Below are 20,216 nucleotides of genomic sequence, written 5' to 3'. Positions count from 1 at the left end.
AGACAATTCAGTGCCGTTAAACTGCATATGACTCTACACTAACCAAATAATGCAATTTTAAACTGCATTATGCGGCAGTGTAGAGAGGGCCTAATAACATATCTGGTTTTTGCCTCTATGTGTCATCGTATGGTCTACTTTACATGAAAGAAGAAACAAATATCTCAACATATATCTTAAAATGCATTGCTAGAACATTATTTTCTTTTATGTTTTTATATGAGAACAATTGTTCGCAAAAATGTATTTTGAATATTAAATAAATGTACCGTACTATTCATTTAAGTCATATGAGTGAGATTTAGTGAAATCTAATTTGCGTAGGAATAAGGTTGAAGGAGGGCTTGTTTTGAAAAAAAGACTTGTAGGATCGATACTATCCTGATAGAAATGCTATGATGATGACTGAAGACCTACAAGAAGAGGACTTGGTTTGACTTCAAGGTATCTTTGGCATTAACCGTGCTTGCTTTATAACAAACCAAAATGACCACTAGAGGCCACTGTTTCTCCACCAATATATCATCATTACAAGAAGCAACATAAATTATCTCTGGATTTAATGAAAAACACACAATTTCCCATCTCTCCTGTCCAATAAATAATGGCTGTGAGTTGGCAAAGCCTGGTCAAAATGTAAAGGCATCTGAATGTAGCATAGTGCCTAAGACAGTTGAGAGCATGAATGGTTCTCATTATAGAATTGCAAATTCCAAGATCCTTCACATTGGCTCTGCTGGCTAGGGCTGATGGGAATTGCAGCCTAACAATATTCAGAGGGTCTTACAAGACGTCTTGCTTTTGTGGCAATGGATCAGGAATGTTGATGTCTGTATGGGTGTGTTTGTGCCTCTTGTCCTGTTGAATATGGCAAATTGCATGTGAGTGTTCTTTCATTATTTAGAATCCAGGCAATACCCAAGTTACAAATAAAATAGGTTCTGTATTTTGTCATGAACAACATAAGTTCTTCAGCTGAATTTGTATGCAAGCTGAAACAGGTACATTTTAAAAGTTACCTCCAGCTATATATGTATATAAATATGCATGCATGCTTTGGATAGCATAGGGAAGGGTTAAGACCCCTGAGGTGTTTCTTTGCAGTCTGTACCCCTTTTAAGAGGATTTTATGCCACTTTTTGTTCCTGTGAGAATTGGATTTTGAAAAATTTGGCTTGTTGTGGAAACAAATATTGGCGATAAAGCTTCTTTTCCCCATAATATCTCTTTCAGGAGTTAATTTCATGTCCTAGACATAGATTTCTCTCACTTCATATTGTCTAACCCCCATTCTTAACTATGAGTTGTATGTAAGTTGAATGTTTGTAATTCAGAGACTGCCTGTAAAAGATTTCTCTATTTTATCATTCTAGGCTGGTAGGAGTTTTACTTAGATTCACAGATTTGAGTATATTTGAGTATATTTGGATTTGATTGTCTGTCCAGAACAGAGATGGGCAATCTTGGGCCCTCCAGGTGTTTTGGACTTCAACTCTCACAATTCCTAACTGCCTACTGGCTATTGGGAATTGTGGGAGTTGCAGTCCAAAACGTCTGGAGGGCTGAAGTTTGCCCATGCCTGGTCTAGAATCTAGATTTATAAGATAAGAGCTTAAATGCTGAGCAGGAATCAGGGTGAGACCAGTCATAAGCAAATTGTAGAAATAGGCCAAACTCTAGATAAGAGATGTTTACCAGCTTCCAAACTAGCTTCCCTTTTAATAAAATGCCACTGGAAGGATGGAATTGAAGGAACCAGGAGTAGTCAAAGGTGGCCTCAAGTTTTGCTTTCCAAAAGAGGAAAGGATAGTAAAGGAAGAGTTCTTCCCTTTTGGCTCCCTTCATGATCTTTCTGAATTCCATCATCCCTGGATATGGGCATGTTGGCTGGGGATCTTGGGGCCTTTTAAAATTAAATCTTGACCTTCTTTCAGGACAAGACCTATAGTGGTTTGCATCACATTAAGGGCAACATAGTGTAAATGATACTGAAGTTCACAAAGCATTTAACAAACAGTTCCATTTTTTAAAAAAAAAACATAAATCACAACAGTTGAAAACAGATTTAATTTTGGGGAAAATACATAACAACATAATAGTTTATTCTACACAGTAACTCAAAAACCAAAGACTTGCCTATGGAAAAAATGCCTTTATCTGCCAAAAGATGGAGAGGCAAGATGACAGGTCTTCTGTAAGAGGTAATACCACAAATTGGGTAAACATTTCTGGTTGCTTCCCATCATGGCTTTGTGTGATCATATAATATCTCTTTCAGATTAGTTCAGTAAGAAAAAGTTATTTGAACACAAATATTTATAAAATCTTGACCAGTTAGTATAAAAAAGTGAAAATGGAAATCTCACTAGAGTATAGAAAATGAGAAGGGAAAATGACCCACCACTTGTTTCTTTTAGTGAGATTGACTCATTCAGAAAACTTTTAACATTTTTCAGAATGGACTTTGATGACGAAGATGGTGAAGGGCCCAGCAAATTTTCAAGGTACGTTGAAAATTCAGACCCTGATTATTTCAAGATGGTGCTGAAGCATCTTACATTTAGTAACAGGATTTTGTTTTGATTAAGGCAGCTGATAAATCATATGAAATATAATTGGTCTGATCTGCATATATTTGCATAATTTATACCTAATATTATACCTAATAATGCGTGGTTTTGAACAAAATACAACAATATACAAGAACCCTGGCTGCAGACTTACATGTAAAATATGTTTTAATATTAGATTCATCACAGAAATCCTCTTAAAAGAGGCACTCCCATTTTCTCAAGCACCTGGAAGGAAAAAAAAATCTTTTCTGATATGGTGTTGTCCTCTCCAATTTTAACAAATACTCTTATTTTTACATTTTAAAATTAATTTCCTCCTGAATGAAATGAAACCCTTTTAAGATTATTAAAGTGATTGATAATTACTACAGTAGCACATGAAAAATCAGCCTGGCATTGCTATTTTAAGTGTTGATTCTGTTAGGGAATTTATGTCCTTTCTTCCTAGTGCCAAGATGGAGGATGTCAAGATGGTAGATTGATTGTGTACGAAAATAATTTTTCTGTTGTGTTGACAAAGCACAGTGCAGAATATTGGGCTGTTCTGGGACGTGAGACAGAATGGTGCCTCTTATCATAAGTCAGTTTCTGTAAGCCTTTATTACTCTGGTTTTATTGCACTGTCCTCCCACAACCTGCATCAGCAATTCCTCTTGAAATGAATGGGATGACAAAGCAATATTTATATTTACAGTTTCATTGCTCCTCTTCTATCACTCACCTATACATGCCAGTTTGACACATTGGCGGTTTTAAAAACGGCCTTCATGAAAACAGCCTCTCATAAATCGGTTTCAAGTGCAGGGTTTTTTTTTTTTTTTTTTGCCATTGCTCATTTTGACAACATTATGACAAAGCCCGAAATGTTTGTAAAATGACATCTCCCTATCATTTTGTGGGGTGCAGCATATGGTCTGTGGAAAATCTAACCCCTGCTTCAAACCATGGTTTGGGGAAGTTACTTTTTTTGATATATAATTCCCAGAAATCCCCAGCTAGCATGACTAATAACTGTGCTGTTGGGGTTTGGGGGGCTATAATCCTCAAAACGTTTCCTGGTTCAACAGTACTCCAGATGCAGACACAATGGGGAGCAGCACTAGAAACAGAAACTTTTGTTTTCCTTCTCATGGTTTCCCAAGAGTAGGAAGAAGGAGTGTGTGAACCAGAGCCCACAATGGGCTAATGCAACGCATTGCAAGACTGCAGTTTGTATATGGATTTTAGCATATGAGTGCAAGGTGTCATCTTGGTGTTTTGCTAGGCTGCTCCCCTCAAAACCAGGGCAATCTTTTTATCTGTTTACTATGCTTTTCCTTTTGTCTTACAGGTATGGTGATCAAAACTCTGGTGATAAGGAAATATATGCAAGGTAGGCGCTGAGAGAACAGTAAGGGATAATGCTACCCTAAACAAGAATCAAGTGTTTCCGGCTTTAGCTCTTCGGCTTAAAGGGTTAGTCAAAATAGCTGATCCAAATAGAATGGTCACACAAGAGAAAATAATCTATCCAGAATGTGTATACTTGGAAATATATTTTCTATAGAATGAAAATAGAGCTTGTCTATCAAAGAGGTAATGTAAATTTTATAGGGAAGAATGTGAACAATGGATACAACTCTTTGACTTCAAAGGAGGTTCCTTGAAAATGAATGATATATGCATCATAGGATGTTCGGATGCTTCAGCCTTGATCCAGGTAAAACATGCCTACTGCCCATACCCCTGGTTGGAAATATACTTCCCCAATGGTATCACTGTGGCCATCCTCTCTTCCTGTTATACAAACCTTCAGGATGATTACATTTGCAAAGGAGTAGGCTGTAACTCCATGGCAGACCCCAATCTTTGAACTTGGAAGGTCTCAGAGACAGTCAGTGACTTCTCTCTTTCGCTTTTAAGGTCCAGGCACTGATTTATTTTTATTTATTTTATTTATATCTTCCAATTTTTCCAAATATGGGATCCAACATAGATTAAAACCATAGAAAATGGGAAAGGATCCTAGAAAGGTAGAACCAGTTAGAACATATAATCGTGGGCTTGAGGGATAAATGGGATATCTTGATATATCTTACTTTACAAATACAAAAGCTTAAAAGAAACATGCTCAAAGCTAATTTAGCAATCAAGATCAACCAGTTGTATGATGTATGCTACTCTGAGTCCCTGTGGGGTGAGAAGAGCGGGATGTAAATGAAGAAAATAAAGAAATAATAAATAAGTATGGCTGACAAAGTAGTAGTTGCTTTTAAAAGGTTAGACAAACAGAGCAGCTTTGGCTAAAAGATAGCAGTGTCTGCACCTGAACTAGTTATCTTTTTGGATTGGAACTCATAGAATCATCCAGCTTGTATAGCCAGTGGATGCTTCTTGTGGTAGAAAAACGTAATTTTTCCAATCTTGTCAGCATTAGGAAAATTTGCTAGGGGATGAATTTGTATAGTCAAGATACCAACACAAAGCTGACTTTGTCAACTAAACAAACTTTAAAAGCTGGAATAGAATATTGATTAAGATCTTCATTGATGCACATGCTTCAGTGTGCCCCTGTGCTGTGTTTATTTCCACTGGGGCTATGCTGGACATCCCATCTCCACCCATGCACCCAAATTTGGGTGATTTGACCATTTAAATTTGCACATTGGTTCAGATCATCATAGTGTAGACAATCACTCAGGTTCTTTAAATTGCTCTGCAATCACTGTCCAGATATGGATGAATAGTTTCTTGGAGGCACATGATTTGGTATGTTCCAAAGGCAAAATATAACATGTGACATGCCAAACTGTGGTTAATATATCTTACTATTTGCAGCAGAGACTTCACTACTGCAGCTGAGGTCGTTTTCTCTTTCAGTGGGCTTTGTCAGGCTTCTTTACCCATCAGGTATCACCTAATTCTTGGACACTGTAAGTGCACCTAAATGGTCCTTTCCTCCAAATGGATTGCAGGGTTGTGTTTGAGAGAGAGAGAGAGGGGGGGGGGCAAGTCATGTTTATGAACTGTTCAAATATTGAGCATTACTGAGTAACATTTACTCTCTCCACAAGTTGTGTCATAAGTGGTATGAACAATTGCAAACGTGTTCAAACCACCAATTAATAATTCCGTAGTAGAAGGCTTCAGTAGTTTAAAAACTACATTGGAAGAGAGAGACATGTACTTCACCCCTGTGTAGAACTTTATGACACCACTCTTGTTCACAATCTTGGTTCTGGATGTAAGACAACTATGGCTGGGTGTAGAAATAAGCTTCCTAAGAAGATCATTTCACTTGAAATTATGTATACAACAATGCCAACAGTCATAACAAGCTAGAGGGTGATAGAATAAAGATTTCTAGTTTCCAGGTGGAGGCTTCTCTGGGCATCTCCCCATGGATTTGACAAAATTAGTATGGACCGAAAATAAGAGAATCTGCTTAGCTGCATAATTTATGTTAAAGATTCAAGCTTTTCTCATTGCAAAATGTGTTTTGCATGGGTCTAAATGAATTCATTTAAATACTTACATGGCTAGCACACTTAGCTATGTATATATAAGTGTGATAATGTAGAGGATATGTTGGCAAAGTAAGATTTGATTGAGCAGGTTGTTTCAATGGTGGGAACAATTTCACTTGCAATCATATTAACCAGATTTGTGGGATTGTGAGAAGGGAGGGGGGAAGTTGGATTCCTTAGAACTTATTTGAGATTCATGCAGTGCTCTTTAAAAACTCTTTGCCCATTCCCTGCCTGCTGCCAAGCTCAGATTGGACTTCAGGTGGGACCTAACACTAGTGTTGAACCATGCAATTGCCTCCATGCAGAGCTCCTATGTACTACAATGCATGCATGGAGCTCCCCGGCCTGTAGAGATCCACCCTGTTCATTTCAGTGGAGGAGGAAGATCTGCCCGTGTCAGGAAATGTGAAAGTGGATCTATTTCCTCCATTGCAATTTTAAGGCTTTGTGGGCAGGGGAGCTCCAGGTGTGCTCTGTGCCTGTAAGAAATCACTTGGCTTGGGGGTTGCTTGCCGTAGATTTCCAGCATGTCTAATGAAAAGCAGTAATTCTTTGCCCTTAATATGCATGAAAAGTGCCATAAAAATTTCAAAGTATTCACTGCATATCCCCAATCATTGTTTGATAGTCATTTATTTTCATGTGAAGAGCATAATATTAGGGTGGGTAATTTATGGTTGTTGGACTTCACCTTCTGTCGGAGTCTAATAAGCATGTTGAATACTCTGGAAAGGTGGGACTTGTAGTCCAACAACAATTCGAGAGCCAGATATTCCCTACTCTCTTTGTAGCGGAATACATGTCAGCCCTTCCAACTGCTCTGATTTGACAGGGACAATCTTGATTAATCTTCTGATGTCCCACTTTTTCAACTGTCTTCAAAACCTCCCAGTTTCTCTGTCCTCCTTCCACTTTTTTTTGTCTTCAGTTTACTTCTTTTGCTGCAATCCAAGTCCAGAGTGCAAAAGTAGTTGCGCCCTGTTAACTCAGCAGTAGCAAAAAGAAAAGAGGACAAAATCCTGTTTTCCCCCCAGTTAGCTCAGGCAACAGAAAACTGCTTGCTCATTCCTAACTTCTCTCACTTTGACCACACACTGATGTTGCTGAGTTAAACAGGGTGCACTCTGTGTCCCAATTTTCATCCGTGACATGTTGAAGGGTATGAAATGTAGGACCTGCAAAATAACCATTTCAGACTATGGGTCACAGACTTCCCAGTCAACATGGGGTCATATTGGCTGCGGGACTCTGGAAATTCCAATCCAAGAAGGTAACTTCTAATCGTAACCCAGTAATTCTGTATACTGCAGTAGACTTACAGTGCAATTCTCTATATGCCTGCCCAAAGTGAAAACCACAAAGTAATATCTAGGATTGCAGCAATGCCATAGGGCATAGGAGAACTGTTGAGAATTTAGCTTTCTCCTCTCTGCATAGCCTTGTCCTCTGGGTTCCATTCTCAGCCCTTTTGAATACGCTCTGATCAATTGTAATGATTTCCAAGCACCACATCTTTTACCGACAGCATCTCGCTTTCTCTCTCGGTTTGCTCCTTCTCATGTGCGTTTAGGGAGAACCATAGTGAGATCGAGAGACGCAGGAGGAACAAGATGACCCAGTACATCACCGAGCTCTCTGACATGGTGCCCACCTGCAGCGCCTTGGCGCGCAAACCTGACAAGCTGACCATTCTCCGCATGGCAGTGTCACACATGAAGTCTATGAGGGGCACTGGGAACAAATCTACTGATGGCGCATATAAACCTTCTTTCCTAACTGAGCAGGTGGGTGGCTTCATGGGTGTGGAAGCACAGAAGGTGGTTTCAGGCACTGCATTGGCTATTGAGTTCTAGATGCTGTAGTTGGGAAAGTGAGCTCTGTTGTTTTGTAGACAGGATGAATTTTCCATCTGGACCCATTGGTCCCTCGGTTGATTAGAAAGGGGAATATAGAAACACATATTATGGCATCCTAAAATGTCACATATCAGGAACGGTCTTTGTGTACCTGTGTAATTTCCATACCTTTTTTCTCCAGCTGTGGAACTTCCTTCCCCTTGGGACTCATCCACCATGATAGTTTGCTTATTACATCAAAGTATTATTATTATTATTATTATTATTATCTAGTTAGTTTGGATTGGCATATAACTCTTTCACAAATTGCCTCTAAATAGTTAACATATGTTTTTCAAACAATTCTTAATACCTGAATAAAAATTTAAGGGGCGAGAGTGAGACTTTGTGTATGGCTGTGAGCTATGGTGTGTCCATTTGATCTAAGTGACCAGAAAAGACTTATTTGCTCACATGTGCTTGCACAGGCACATGTCACTGCACATATGCATTTACTTCTAGATGGAAGTTTTAGTGAGATTTTAATTAACTCTCCTCATTCATGGAATGTTATCAGCAGGAGGCTACAGGCAATTTTCACTTATAACTTTCTCATGGGGGAGAAGGAAAAGGCAGAATAGCCCTTGTTACTGCATTGTGTTTGTCTATATGAGAGAGAAGACATGAAGGTAAGAGATAGGACAGATCAGACTATGGATAATTCAACACTGAAGCATGAAGTTCAAAAAGAGGAAGGAGAGTCTCGTGTTCCATGTATTTAAATGTAGACAGGCATTATGTCTAAATGTAATCATTGTCCTTTAACCTTTCATCTTCGATGAAAAGCTTGAAAGCTTGACTCAAATAAAATATAAATGAAAGTGGACCATTTTGATTTTTGAAATTGCACCATAGAGAGAGTGGTAATTTTGATTTTTAAAATTGTGCTATATAAGGATCAGTTCTCTATTACTGAAAATTAAGATGGATTTTCTTACAGTGAAGTTTGTATGAGTTTGCACTGCTGAAAAGTGCTTATTAGCCAGTCTTCAATTTCAGGTCTCAAAGCAGCATATAAAACCAGTCAAGCAGGAAGATGAAAATCATATTGCAGTGAAATAATACATAGCCATACAATATAGGGAATTCTTTTTTTGGTGCAACTAGAAAGACCCAAAAATTCTGAGGAAAGAGAAAGCTTTCTAGCTGGTGCTGACAGGAAAACATCAGTGTCAGGTGGAAAACTCCAAGCCTCCATTGAGGAAAGACCTTTAAAGATTGCTGCAGTGAAAAAGCCATGTCTTTTGTTGGCAGGCAGGCAGTGGAAGAGCCTGTCACAAACAGACTAGTGTGAATTATAGAAGTGAAAGCCCAGCCTGCTCTCGGAAGTTCTTCTTGATGCCCTATCAACTCAAGGGAAGTGAACACTTTACAGATGGATGCAATGTAGAGAACCTTTTGATAAACAGAATCTGGTCCTACAGAGAAACCCAAAGGACAGTGGCCTCCACCGCATTGAGACCAGTGGACCAGTTGAAGGGGTGCATGGGGGTTGTCCACCTGACCCCTGTCACAAACACCTTGCTGCCTTTCACTGCTCACACCCTAAAACTTACTACCCATTCTATCTAATGGTAGAGCAGGCCTTCGCAGACCACAGTTCTGTATTCAAGCCCTCGGCACAGAGACTTCTTAGAATTTGCTATTATTTAGACGATGGGCTTCCACATTTGTTTTGGAAGGAAATAATTAAGGAACTTCAGGGTGTGTTTTTGTTTGTTCTAAAATTAATGCTCAGAATAGCAAATGGGGGGGTCTCTTTGTGGATAGAACAGGGCAGTGGCAGAAGTTTTTGCAGCCATTCATGGCTATTTTAATTTTGTGTGTGTGTTGTTGAAATTCATTGAGTTTGCTTGGACAAGGAATACTCAGAGGTGGTTTTGCCAGCTTCTTTGAAATGTAGCCTGCAGTATGTTGTATTAGTTGGCCATCTCCCATCCATTGTTTCCAGGTTATCTGACATGGACACTAACCAGGTCTGGCCTTGTTTAGCTTCCAAGATCAGACAGAATCTGATGCCTTTAGGGAAGATTTAGGCCCCCTATTTATCTTACTTTTCCAGAATATCCTGGGTGTTGTGTTGTGCAGTGAAATGAAAGAATGGCAGCTATCAGGAATGGTTCCATACATCTAAAAATAATAGTTTCATATTAGTGAAAGAGAAATTAAAACCTGGATATGTGATTTGAAATGTACAACATTGTTTTCTTTTTTAAATTACATATTTAATTTGCTCTTACAAATGAAGTGCATTGAGTTGTACAGCATCAACAACAAAACGTTCTGCTGCCTTGTTAAAAAATTGCTTCATGTTTTATTGCCTTGCTAATACTTTTTTCTTGTTTTCTTGGCAAGGAACTGAAACACCTCATCCTCGAAGCAGCGGATGGTTTTCTCTTCGTCGTCGCTGCTGAAACGGGCCGAGTTATCTATGTGTCCGACTCGCTTACTCCTGTTCTGAACCAGCCACAGTCCGAATGGTTTGGTAGCACCCTCTATGAGCAGGTTCACCCCGATGATGTGGAGAAGTTGAGGGAGCAGCTCTGTACCTCCGAGAACTCTATGACAGGTCAGCTTTCTTTTGAGGCGTGAGTCTCCTTGTAATGGGTTGTAATATTGTCACGGTCTCTAATGAAAATGCCTTGATGCATTGTTTTCAGGCTATCTGATGTGGACATTCAGCAATTTTTCCCTTCTAGTTGCCAGAGACCAGTACCATCTTTGTGTCCATTGGCTAGCATTGTTTCTTGGAAGCGCCTCAGATGCTTGAGGGACCATCTGACTGGCAAACAACTTGTGAATTTGATTATTCATGGAATTTGATTAAAAATATTCTCTCCAGGAATCACTAGGCCTTCCAATGTGACTGTGATTAACTTTCTTGAGTCATGCTGGAGATTTCAAGAGAAAACATATTTCTAGGAATATTTAGATCTCCCAATGCAATTCTTTGTTCAGCTTCCAGCGGACATTGAAAGCTGGAAGACCTAGACATTCTAAGAGAGGCATTCTCTCATGTTAAAAAATACCCCAATTCCTTTGTTTGCACTGTTTTCCTTTCATGGGGTCCTATGCAAATGTGGAGGGGCAACTGTAGTGTAGTGTGAAAGGCCACCGATGCTCTCTACTTGTTAGGGACTTCAGACCTACACTTACGCACCATTAGCTAGTGATGGAACAAAAGTATCCAACAAATTATGGGGGTTTGAACCATTGGAACCATTTTTGGTCTCAACTAATGTAGCATCAAAAATAATGTCTTGTGTTGTTTTTCAATGAACCAGTACAGCCAAAGGGATCTGCTCTAGTTCCAAGTCAGTTGGTCCTATGAGATGGGATGGAGACAATGAACATGAAGGCAGAGCACTGTCAAAAGAACCATCTGTAAGCCACTCCAGTACCATTTTTGGCTTAAGAGTGGAGTATAGTGCTTTAAGTAAATACGTAAGCACTTGTCAATCTTCTAACTCTGGAATATGGGAATTTCTATAGGGAATTCTCACTTAATGCAGCTCACATAATGCAAGGTATTTTTTATCTTGGTATATGAGAAATAAACAACCCATGTAAGCATGCTGGAGGTGGGGCAGATTAAAGGAAAGAGTTTGTCCCCAAGACTAGGCAACAATACAGTCCATGTAAGCCTGATCTTTTCTTCTGGGGTTTTGGTGAGGCTGACCTTTTCTTGCTGGTAGTATAATGCTGATGTAAGTAATTTGTTGTTGTGCTTTTTGTCTTAGCCACTGTCTCAACTTTGTTTTGGCTGCTGTTTCGTGTTCACCTTGGCTGTGCTACCACATTTTCATTTAAGTTGTTTTTGTGTGTGTGTTTCCATTGCCTTTCTGCATCTCTCTCTCTCTGTTTTTTTTTTCTTGAACTATTCCATATTCTGTTTTTGGGTTTAACTTCCTTTTCTTTATGACAGTGACCCCGAACTTGCCTGCTTTTCCCATTAAAAATAATCGCAGAGCCATGTGGAGCTCTCACTAATGTCTTTCAAATTGATCGAATGTGATCTCATAGACTGCAAGATGGTGGAAGGTTAAACTGTAGTGACATGGTAAAACAGACCCACACTTCTTGGATTCAGAATATCTTTAAAAAGAGGGGGCGAGTTTGTTTTCTTCTGCCCTAGAGACTAGGACACAATGGAGCAATGGATTCAAATTGCAGGAAAAAAGATTCCACTTAGACATTAGAAAGAACTTTCTGACAGCAAGAGCTGTTTGACAGTGGAATTATGCTAGAGGTTTTGAAGCAGAGGATGGATAGCCATCTTGGGCGTACTTTGTGTGTTCCTGCATGGCAGAACTGTGTCCCCTTGTGCTCTCTTCCAATTTATACAGGAACCAACTAGTTCCTTTTCATTCTGGTTGCCCTGTGAGGTCCTACAGCTTTCTTTCAATCTCTTGTTTTCTGATACTTTTTTTCTTTTTCTTTCTCTTTGTTTTGTTTATTTATTTACAGTATTTATATTCTGCCTTTCTCTGAGTCAGGCCAGATCACAGAACACATATATGGGAGACTTTCAATGCCATTAAACCCTGACAAGACAGACCATTGTACATAGATATATAGGCATTCCCATGGAGGCTGTGCTTGTGCTTGTTTTCCGCCGGGGGGGGGGGGGGGCGTGGGGTGTGGGATGCTGTTGCTCCATCTTTTCTGCCAAAGAGCTTTGTTCGTAAACTTCCTCCTTGATCAAATTGCTGCCATTTTTCTGGCATTTCCTTGTGGGCGCCTTAAATATCCCCCCGCTTTAAAGCAGTACCTATTTATCTGCTTACATTTGCTTTCGAACTGCTAGTTAGGCAGAAGCTGGGCTAAAGATCAGGAGCTCACCCTGACCTGGGCTTCGAACTGTCAACCGTTCGATTGGCGAAATTTTCTGCAGCTGGTGGTTAACCTGCTGTTTTAAAGCCCGGCCTTCAACAGGCTGTTGGAGGAAAAGCAGATTGCTCTTCTCGTGACTGAATTTGCAGAGACCAAAGGCTATTGCTTACCTTGCCTGATTTTGATTTAATTTCTTCCATCCTTTTAAAAGCCTTTTGAACTCTTGGGCAACTCCCCATCTTGTGCTGCAGAATACCACTTATGGTGGGGCCCCACTTCTCAGGAAATTCCTACTTCTCAGAAACTAAATTTGGGTCAACAGTCTTCTAGGTCATGCCTCATAGTTATGTAGCTTCTCCAAGTAACATTGCATATATTTAGGAAGAGAACAGAGTATCTTCTTTATTCCAGCAGGCTTTTTGATCTTTGTAACTGCTGAAATGTTTTAATAGATAGCATTCTGCTTTTTAATGGTATTGTTTCACATTCTTCTTGTATGACTTGGCAAGCTTGTGGGGAGAAAAGCATGCTTTACAATATCACATAAAATTATTTTGGGGGGTGGCAGGGAGAGGGAAGAACTCAGAACTTGGCAAACCATTTGCTCAGCCCCAAGACTTTTTCCAGGCAAACAAGTTTTTTGTAGGGAAAGGAAAGGTCAGCAGAAGCTCTGAAAGAAGAGTGTGCTGTAGTGTAGCCAGCAAGTTTCTTTATTCCTGGCTCTCCACAACCAGCTAGAGATTCACATGTGCTTAACAATGCCCTGCTACTGGCAACTGTACAATATCAATAGCAACCAATGGGAACTTTGGATGGCAAACTTTGCTCGTTTAACTTGCTATTTGTGAAGTATAGCTTGTGCTTGCACACTAGATTTCTCTGGATGGCATATCTGGACAACATGTTAAAGCACAGCCTTCCAAATATTGCTGAACCAATGGTGAATGCTAGAATATTCAATTCAGCAATTTCTGGAAGGACTTTGCTCATTCTCTAAGTGCTGGCAGAGGGCAAAACAGTTACTACCACTACTAATGACTACATTTACAGGTGGCCATTCAATTGAGAAGTGTTTGCAAGATGGCTTACAATATAGTTGAAATACAGTTTACAAACTATAGCAAAGAAGGGACCATACATATGCCATTCTTCTGTTCTGATTTGGCGGGGAAAATTAATCCTCTGCCTTTCCACTTTTTTGGCATGTCCCCATTCTCACCCATCAATCAATTTCCCTCCTTTTGTCCTCAGATCGTTTCGTTTGCTTCAATCTTGAGTTTACAGAGCAAGGAGAAAGTAATTCGAATTGATATTCGTGACAATGATTTAGGCCATCTGGGTTCATTTTGGAGCAAAACAATGTGATGGTTTTTGGTGAACTCTCCCCTAATCGAGCTTGTGGATTGTATTGTCTCTTCTGAGATGTGTTGAGAGGTTTAACTTTCAGAAAAACAGATAATCAAAGGCAGAAACCATCCATGTCCTTTTTGTCCTGTGCAACTGAAAAGCACGACCAAGCAGATTTAATTGATTTTAATTTGCTTGGCATTGACATGATTGCATGCTCCATTTATATGATTGTTTTGCGGCGCCACAACAGTGAATAATGTACACTTAAAAATAATCATACTGGAAACAGTGATGGAGAGCAGACTGGATTATTTTGGTTTGGCGACTTTTTATTAAATTCAAAAACATAAAATCTGCAGTAACACTGCAGAAAAGAAATGTGCCATAATATTGGAATACACAGGGAGTTTTCAGAGATCAGAATAAGGGGATAGCTGCCATTCAGAAAACATAAGATCAAATTTGCACACAAAGAGAAAATCCAGATTTTGTTGGAGGCAGATTGGTTGAGTGTGATAGATTAATTGATCTGTTAAGACACTTGGAGCAGTGTATGACACAAGGCCCAAAAAGAAGATACAGTGGAGAAAAGAGGTAGAAAAAGACCTTTAATTGTTGCTTGATAAATACCAGAAGAGAATACATGTTCAGTGCCACACAAATAGCATTCCAGATTCCTGCTCCCAAATGACGCTTCATAGACTTTCTTATCATATCTTTTATTCCCTCATCTCAGTGCTCCTTGTGGTTTGTGACCAGTTTAGTGCCAGTCCTTACCCCTTTAATCTCATCTCTTGAAATACCCCACATGATATCTGGCTACTTTGGTTGCCATTATCACTGGATTGCTGCCAATACCTGTACTACATCTCTCTGTTTTGAATATTCCTGCTCATTCTGGGGTGATTTGAGATATTGGACTAGGACTCTGCAAAATCCCCATTGTGTGACCATGGGCAAGTTCTCATTCACTCAGCCTCAGAAGAAGTCAATGGCAAATCCCTTCTAAATCAGTTTAGCCCAGAAACCCCTGTGATAGGTTCATCTGGGGGTTGAGGCAGAGAAAGGGGCTATTTGCTTGCAGGAACTTGCAGACCAATAGCCACCATTCAACAAATTGACCAAGAGAGACTGCGTCATATCCAACGAGTGTTAAATAGGAGACACTGACCTAATTAGGCACCTTGTATCTGGAGACATCTGCCTATAACTCTTTCAAACACCCTCTAGTAGCTTTGTTGTTTTCTACTCTCACTTCCTGATGACTAGCAGTACTGATGACTAGTGTCAGTGTTTTCCTGACTGACTATGATTTATAACACTTTTTTATTTCTTGCTAGCTTTGTTTATCTGAACTACTAACTTTCTGAATGAAAGCTACAACTACCCTCTTGCTTCTCTTTTTATCCCTAGTTGGAACACTGTTCCTGTGTCCTAAATACTGGGACATTTGCTGATTGAAGCATAGTACAGTTGCCTAATCGGACATGATACAAAACAAAATACACCCATAAGGTGTTTTGAACAATGATGGAACATGAGGATCTCCTAGATCCAGGAATGGGGCTAATTTGACATGCATACCAGTATCTGCTTTCTGTACCTCTCTCTCCCCTATCCCTATTTTTTGTCTGTTGTTTGGAGAAGTGGCTGGTATGTCCCATTTATAGCTCTGAGATGCATGGGGATTTGGTTTTCTTTTTGACACTACCACATCAGCACATGATATCTATTTCTGTGCAGAGCTATGAATTTTCTGGCAGGCTGGTTTCATAATTTAATAGCAGCAGTTTCCATCCACACTGGCCAGTTGTCCATGTTCCAGTCAGAAAAGTTCATTTGGAGCTCTGTATGCTTAGCCTCATTTTTTAAAATACTACACAGGAGTATTTCTATATTTTTTCATTTTCTTTTAAAGTTTTGGAACTGCACTTGTCTTAGTTCTCCATAACTAAGCTCAGAAATTACCAGACCTTTGCATCAGGAAGCAGAAGGAAAATCAAAAGACCTTTAGCAGTTTTGGATACACATAAATAGTCTTTCAAGCTATATTTAAGGGGTCTCCAGGCTTCCTTGGGGCTTATCAAATAAATAAATAAATAATTGGATGCATATCAGGGGTATATATTTGTGTCAGACAGCATGGCTACCACCACTCCTTGTCTGTCTGTCTGTCTTGCACTAAAAGAAGTTAACCATCTGGTCAAGTTCAGTGGCCCATTTCTTGGGAAGCAGCAGACTGTCCAGATAGGAGTAAGGTAACAGTAGGGTCAGTGGTTAACCTAATGTCAAATAAATACATACTAACAGAGGGTAATTCATTCCAAATCCTGGCACAAAATCAAGATGTCCATAGTAAAAACCACAAGCAGAACAAATCAGATACAAGTCTAGGAGAGCCAGGAAGTTACACAAGAAAGATCATCTTGTGTCATCTATCAATTAGGCAGCCTTCAAGAAATATGAGTTGTCGGGAATGACTGTCAAGAGCCACCTGAGGCAGTGCTCTCAGCAAAATGATTGTGCTGGTTCTGGGATTTTTCAGTAGCACAAGACAAGAAAAATACACAAAGTAGAAACGGGGCCAGTTATATAATGCAAATACCATGTTTTAAGATTATTGGGCATAGGAAGAAAAGAAATAAAGATATCAGGATTTGTCTAGGCTTTTTTCTTCTGACTTTGTACTTTTTCTTCAAAGAGGCCAAAATCTGCATCCAATAAAATGAAAGTAAAGTGATTCTTGTGCCATTCTCATTCCATTTTGCTTTTACTGCTGTTGAATGGCATTGCATTACATCTGCAAAACCAAGAAGCACTCATATCTGTTCATGTTTCATATTCTTGTTTCATTCCCTTTTTCACAGTTAGGGTAGCTTTGGCCACATTTCGTGGACAACAAACAGAAGTAATGTTGAAGTTAGCTGAAGAGTTCTGAGAGTTGAAGTTCCAAAAAGCAATTTCTCTAGCTTTGCTTTCTTGTTTGTTTTTGTGAAAAACCTAAGAACAGGACTTGCTTTTGAGGATTAACTAGAACACGATTTGCATGTGAGTTTATTAACTTCTGTTTATGTATTTATGTACAACAACAACAATATTTATTACGGTCCATAGATCTATCAGTAAACAAACTGATGCATTTATGTACTTTATACCCCGCCTTTCTCCCCATGGGGACTCAAGGAGCTAACAACCACACAATCTGGTCACTTCTAGTCAAACGTTACACACAAGGTCTGTTTCTAATTGGAGCCACATGGGGTACTCTTAAGGTTCTCATTTTTGCTTCAAACCATTAATAACTTCCTCTTGTTCTTTTGTGTCTTGCTTTATGGCATTTCTTCCCACAACAAGAGAAGGGTGTTTTTGGATTCTACCAAGATTTCTTCTACTACCTTTTCAATTCCTGTTTTCTGTTTTCTTTTCTGAGCAGCCTGTGGAGTATTTGTCTTGGAGTATAAAGCTATCTCTTGTTATCTTTCCTAAGACAAAACTCATTTCTTGATTTATTTCAATGGAAGGAGAAACCTGTAGGACAGAAATCAGGAGGATGCAGCAGGGATAATAGGTGGTAGGTTACATTTCATCCTGAGTTAATGAAGAAATGCAAAGTTGTCCTTCCTGTGGTAGGTTGAAACCTTCTATTCAGGCAGGCTTTTAAGACGGAAACAAATGTAAGAAAGAGCCAGGGGTGCCGTGTAGTGTTTTAGCTCTTTGAACAGTTTTTAATTGTCATCCTTTCTCAGGTCATAAATATTCTTCTGGGTCATACCTCAAGTAGGTCACTGGGGCTGACCAGGGTATAATTCGGAGCAGGACCTGGCTCATGCAGTTATACTTTGGAGTCATCATCTAAAGACATTCCAAAGAGGAGATGTAATGGCCAGAAATATGACAGTGGGTAACATGTTGCATTAAGGTGCTGCCTGCCAAAATATCTATCATATGAGGGCAATTAATGTCTTTCATAACTGTCTACCACTGGGAGCAGAGCAGGAGGGAGTCATTTCCATTTTCCAGAATTTGATCATAGCATTCATCACGTTATCTTGCTTTTATGAAAGGCATTTGTCATTACTGAGAATTATTTTCCTAATTTGTTTTTCCAGTTGTTTTTCTAACTCATTGTCTTGCTGAAGGAATGTACCATACATTGATGAATACATCTGCACAAAATACATGCTTGTTTTCAGTTAGGTCTTTGTTTTTTGTTTATGTGAATAGGAGTATGCATCACTGTGCAGGTATTCAATATTGATCTGTCCTTTGTGACTGATAGTTTTCATTTAGTTCAATGTGCTTGTTCCTTTCAGAACACTTGTAAGCCACTGTGCAGCTGGTTTGAAAAACAGATTAGAACTTTTCCTATTAAATAAAATTAAGCAATGTTTCATTGCATACCAGTTTGAATTACTATGAGTTTATTTGTTACTCATTTCAGCATGGTTCTCCCTTAGAACTTCTCACCAGAAACCAGGAACATGAATAACTCATGCGGCACTAACAGACCCTTTAATAGCAACACATCTGTGCTTGTCTTGGGTGTGTTTCTTAAATGTGTGTATGTTTCTGATTACTCTTTTATCTTTAGCAAAATATAGCATATACCTGGACATGGAATGAACTTTTTTAAAAGGTGGCGATTGGGTAACCACCTAGATAAACTGAATTTCCTGTGTATCTCTAGCCTTGAGATGCTGGCCCCTCTCTGCCCAATGGTCTATGTGTGCCTAGATCTGTGTAAGAGAGACTTGGTCAGTGTTACTAAACAAAAAGTCCATGCCATTGGAGAGAGATGAACTGTCAGTGTGCTTTCCAGTGACTAGTGCACTCTTGAGGATTATTTCAGAGAGGCCAAAGAACCACATGGAAAACCTTTCAACTGTGCTTCAGACCCAGAAGCCAATGCTTAGTAAGCATATCTAGTTATCATTTTAAAATGAGAATTTTAAATTTCATTGTTGCTGAAAGAAAAAGGAAATCTTGCCATTATCATTTTTTTACATTTTCTTGTTGAGGGCGAGAGTTTTGGGATTTCCATACATTTTGCACAGAGATAATAACTATTGTAGATTGTACATCAGGGGTCCTCAAACTAAGGCCCGGGGACTGGATGTGGCCCTCCAAGGTAATTTATCCAGCCCTTGCTCAAGGTAAACCTAAGTATGAAACTACTTGAAAGCACACAATAACAACAACAATCCTATCTCATCAGCCAAAAGCAGGCCCACACTTCCCATTGAAATACTATTAAGTTTATATTTGTTAAAATTGTTCTTAATTTTAATTATTGTATTGTTTTTAAATGTTTTTGCACTATAAATAAGATATGTGCAGTGTGCATAGGAATTCATTTGTATTTTTTTCGAATTATAATCTGGCCCACCAACAGTTTGAGGGACTGTGACCTGGCCCTCTGTTTAAAAAGTTTGTGGACCCCTGTTGTACATCATTTAAAACCAAATCTCTAAGATTCCTTCTGCAATTTCTTTTTTCTTATTTTTCAATTTATTTTCATGTGTCTGTTGTTTACTGGTTCCTTTTTTCCCTTCTTTCTTTTTCTTTTGTTACAGTTTGTGAGAACATGGATTGTAATATATTGTACTGGAGAAAAATGCAGTACTGAGATGAGATGTAGCAAGCATTGAAAGTTCAAATATGCAGAATTTTCACTGAGAAAATGCAGACAGAATTGTACTTGGTTCTCTTTTTTTACCACATGCAGACAGAATTGTACTTGGTTCTCTTTAGAAAGTCGCCTGCTTTTGGATCATAGGTGTAATAAGTGAAATGGGCATATTCGAGGCTCATTCATTAATCTTTGGGCGCTTTTCTCCTCTTTCCTACTTTAAATATTTTTAGGGAGGATTCTGGATTTGAAGACTGGGACAGTAAAGAAAGAAGGCCAACAGTCCTCAATGAGAATGTGCATGGGATCAAGGCGTTCATTCATCTGTAGAATGAGGTATATGGTTCCAAACAGTAATTTGTTTCACCATTTATTTCTTATTACTGTTGTAATCTGTAGACTAGATACAGCCTGAGTGACTCGTATG

At 39.1% G+C, this 20,216-nt stretch overlaps 1 protein-coding gene across 1 annotated transcript in view; it reads left to right on the top strand.

The window, feature by feature from the left end:
- The window catches only part of ARNT2 (aryl hydrocarbon receptor nuclear translocator 2), an 81,617-nt gene that overhangs the window by 12,796 nt on the left and 48,605 nt on the right, over window positions 1-20,216 (top strand). Inside the window, exons 3-6 of the mRNA XM_060755198.2 lie at window positions 2,457-2,504; window positions 7,653-7,866; window positions 10,333-10,546; window positions 20,023-20,125. Of these exons, the coding sequence (XP_060611181.1) occupies window positions 2,457-2,504; window positions 7,653-7,866; window positions 10,333-10,546; window positions 20,023-20,125 (579 nt within the window). The remainder of the gene's footprint in view (window positions 1-2,456; window positions 2,505-7,652; window positions 7,867-10,332; window positions 10,547-20,022; window positions 20,126-20,216) is intronic.

Source organism: Anolis sagrei, chromosome 9 (assembly GCF_037176765.1).
Source record: "Anolis sagrei isolate rAnoSag1 chromosome 9, rAnoSag1.mat, whole genome shotgun sequence".
NCBI classification, from domain to species: Eukaryota; Metazoa; Chordata; class Lepidosauria; order Squamata; family Dactyloidae; genus Anolis; species Anolis sagrei.
This window is presented reverse-complemented; position numbering and strand designations above follow the sequence as displayed.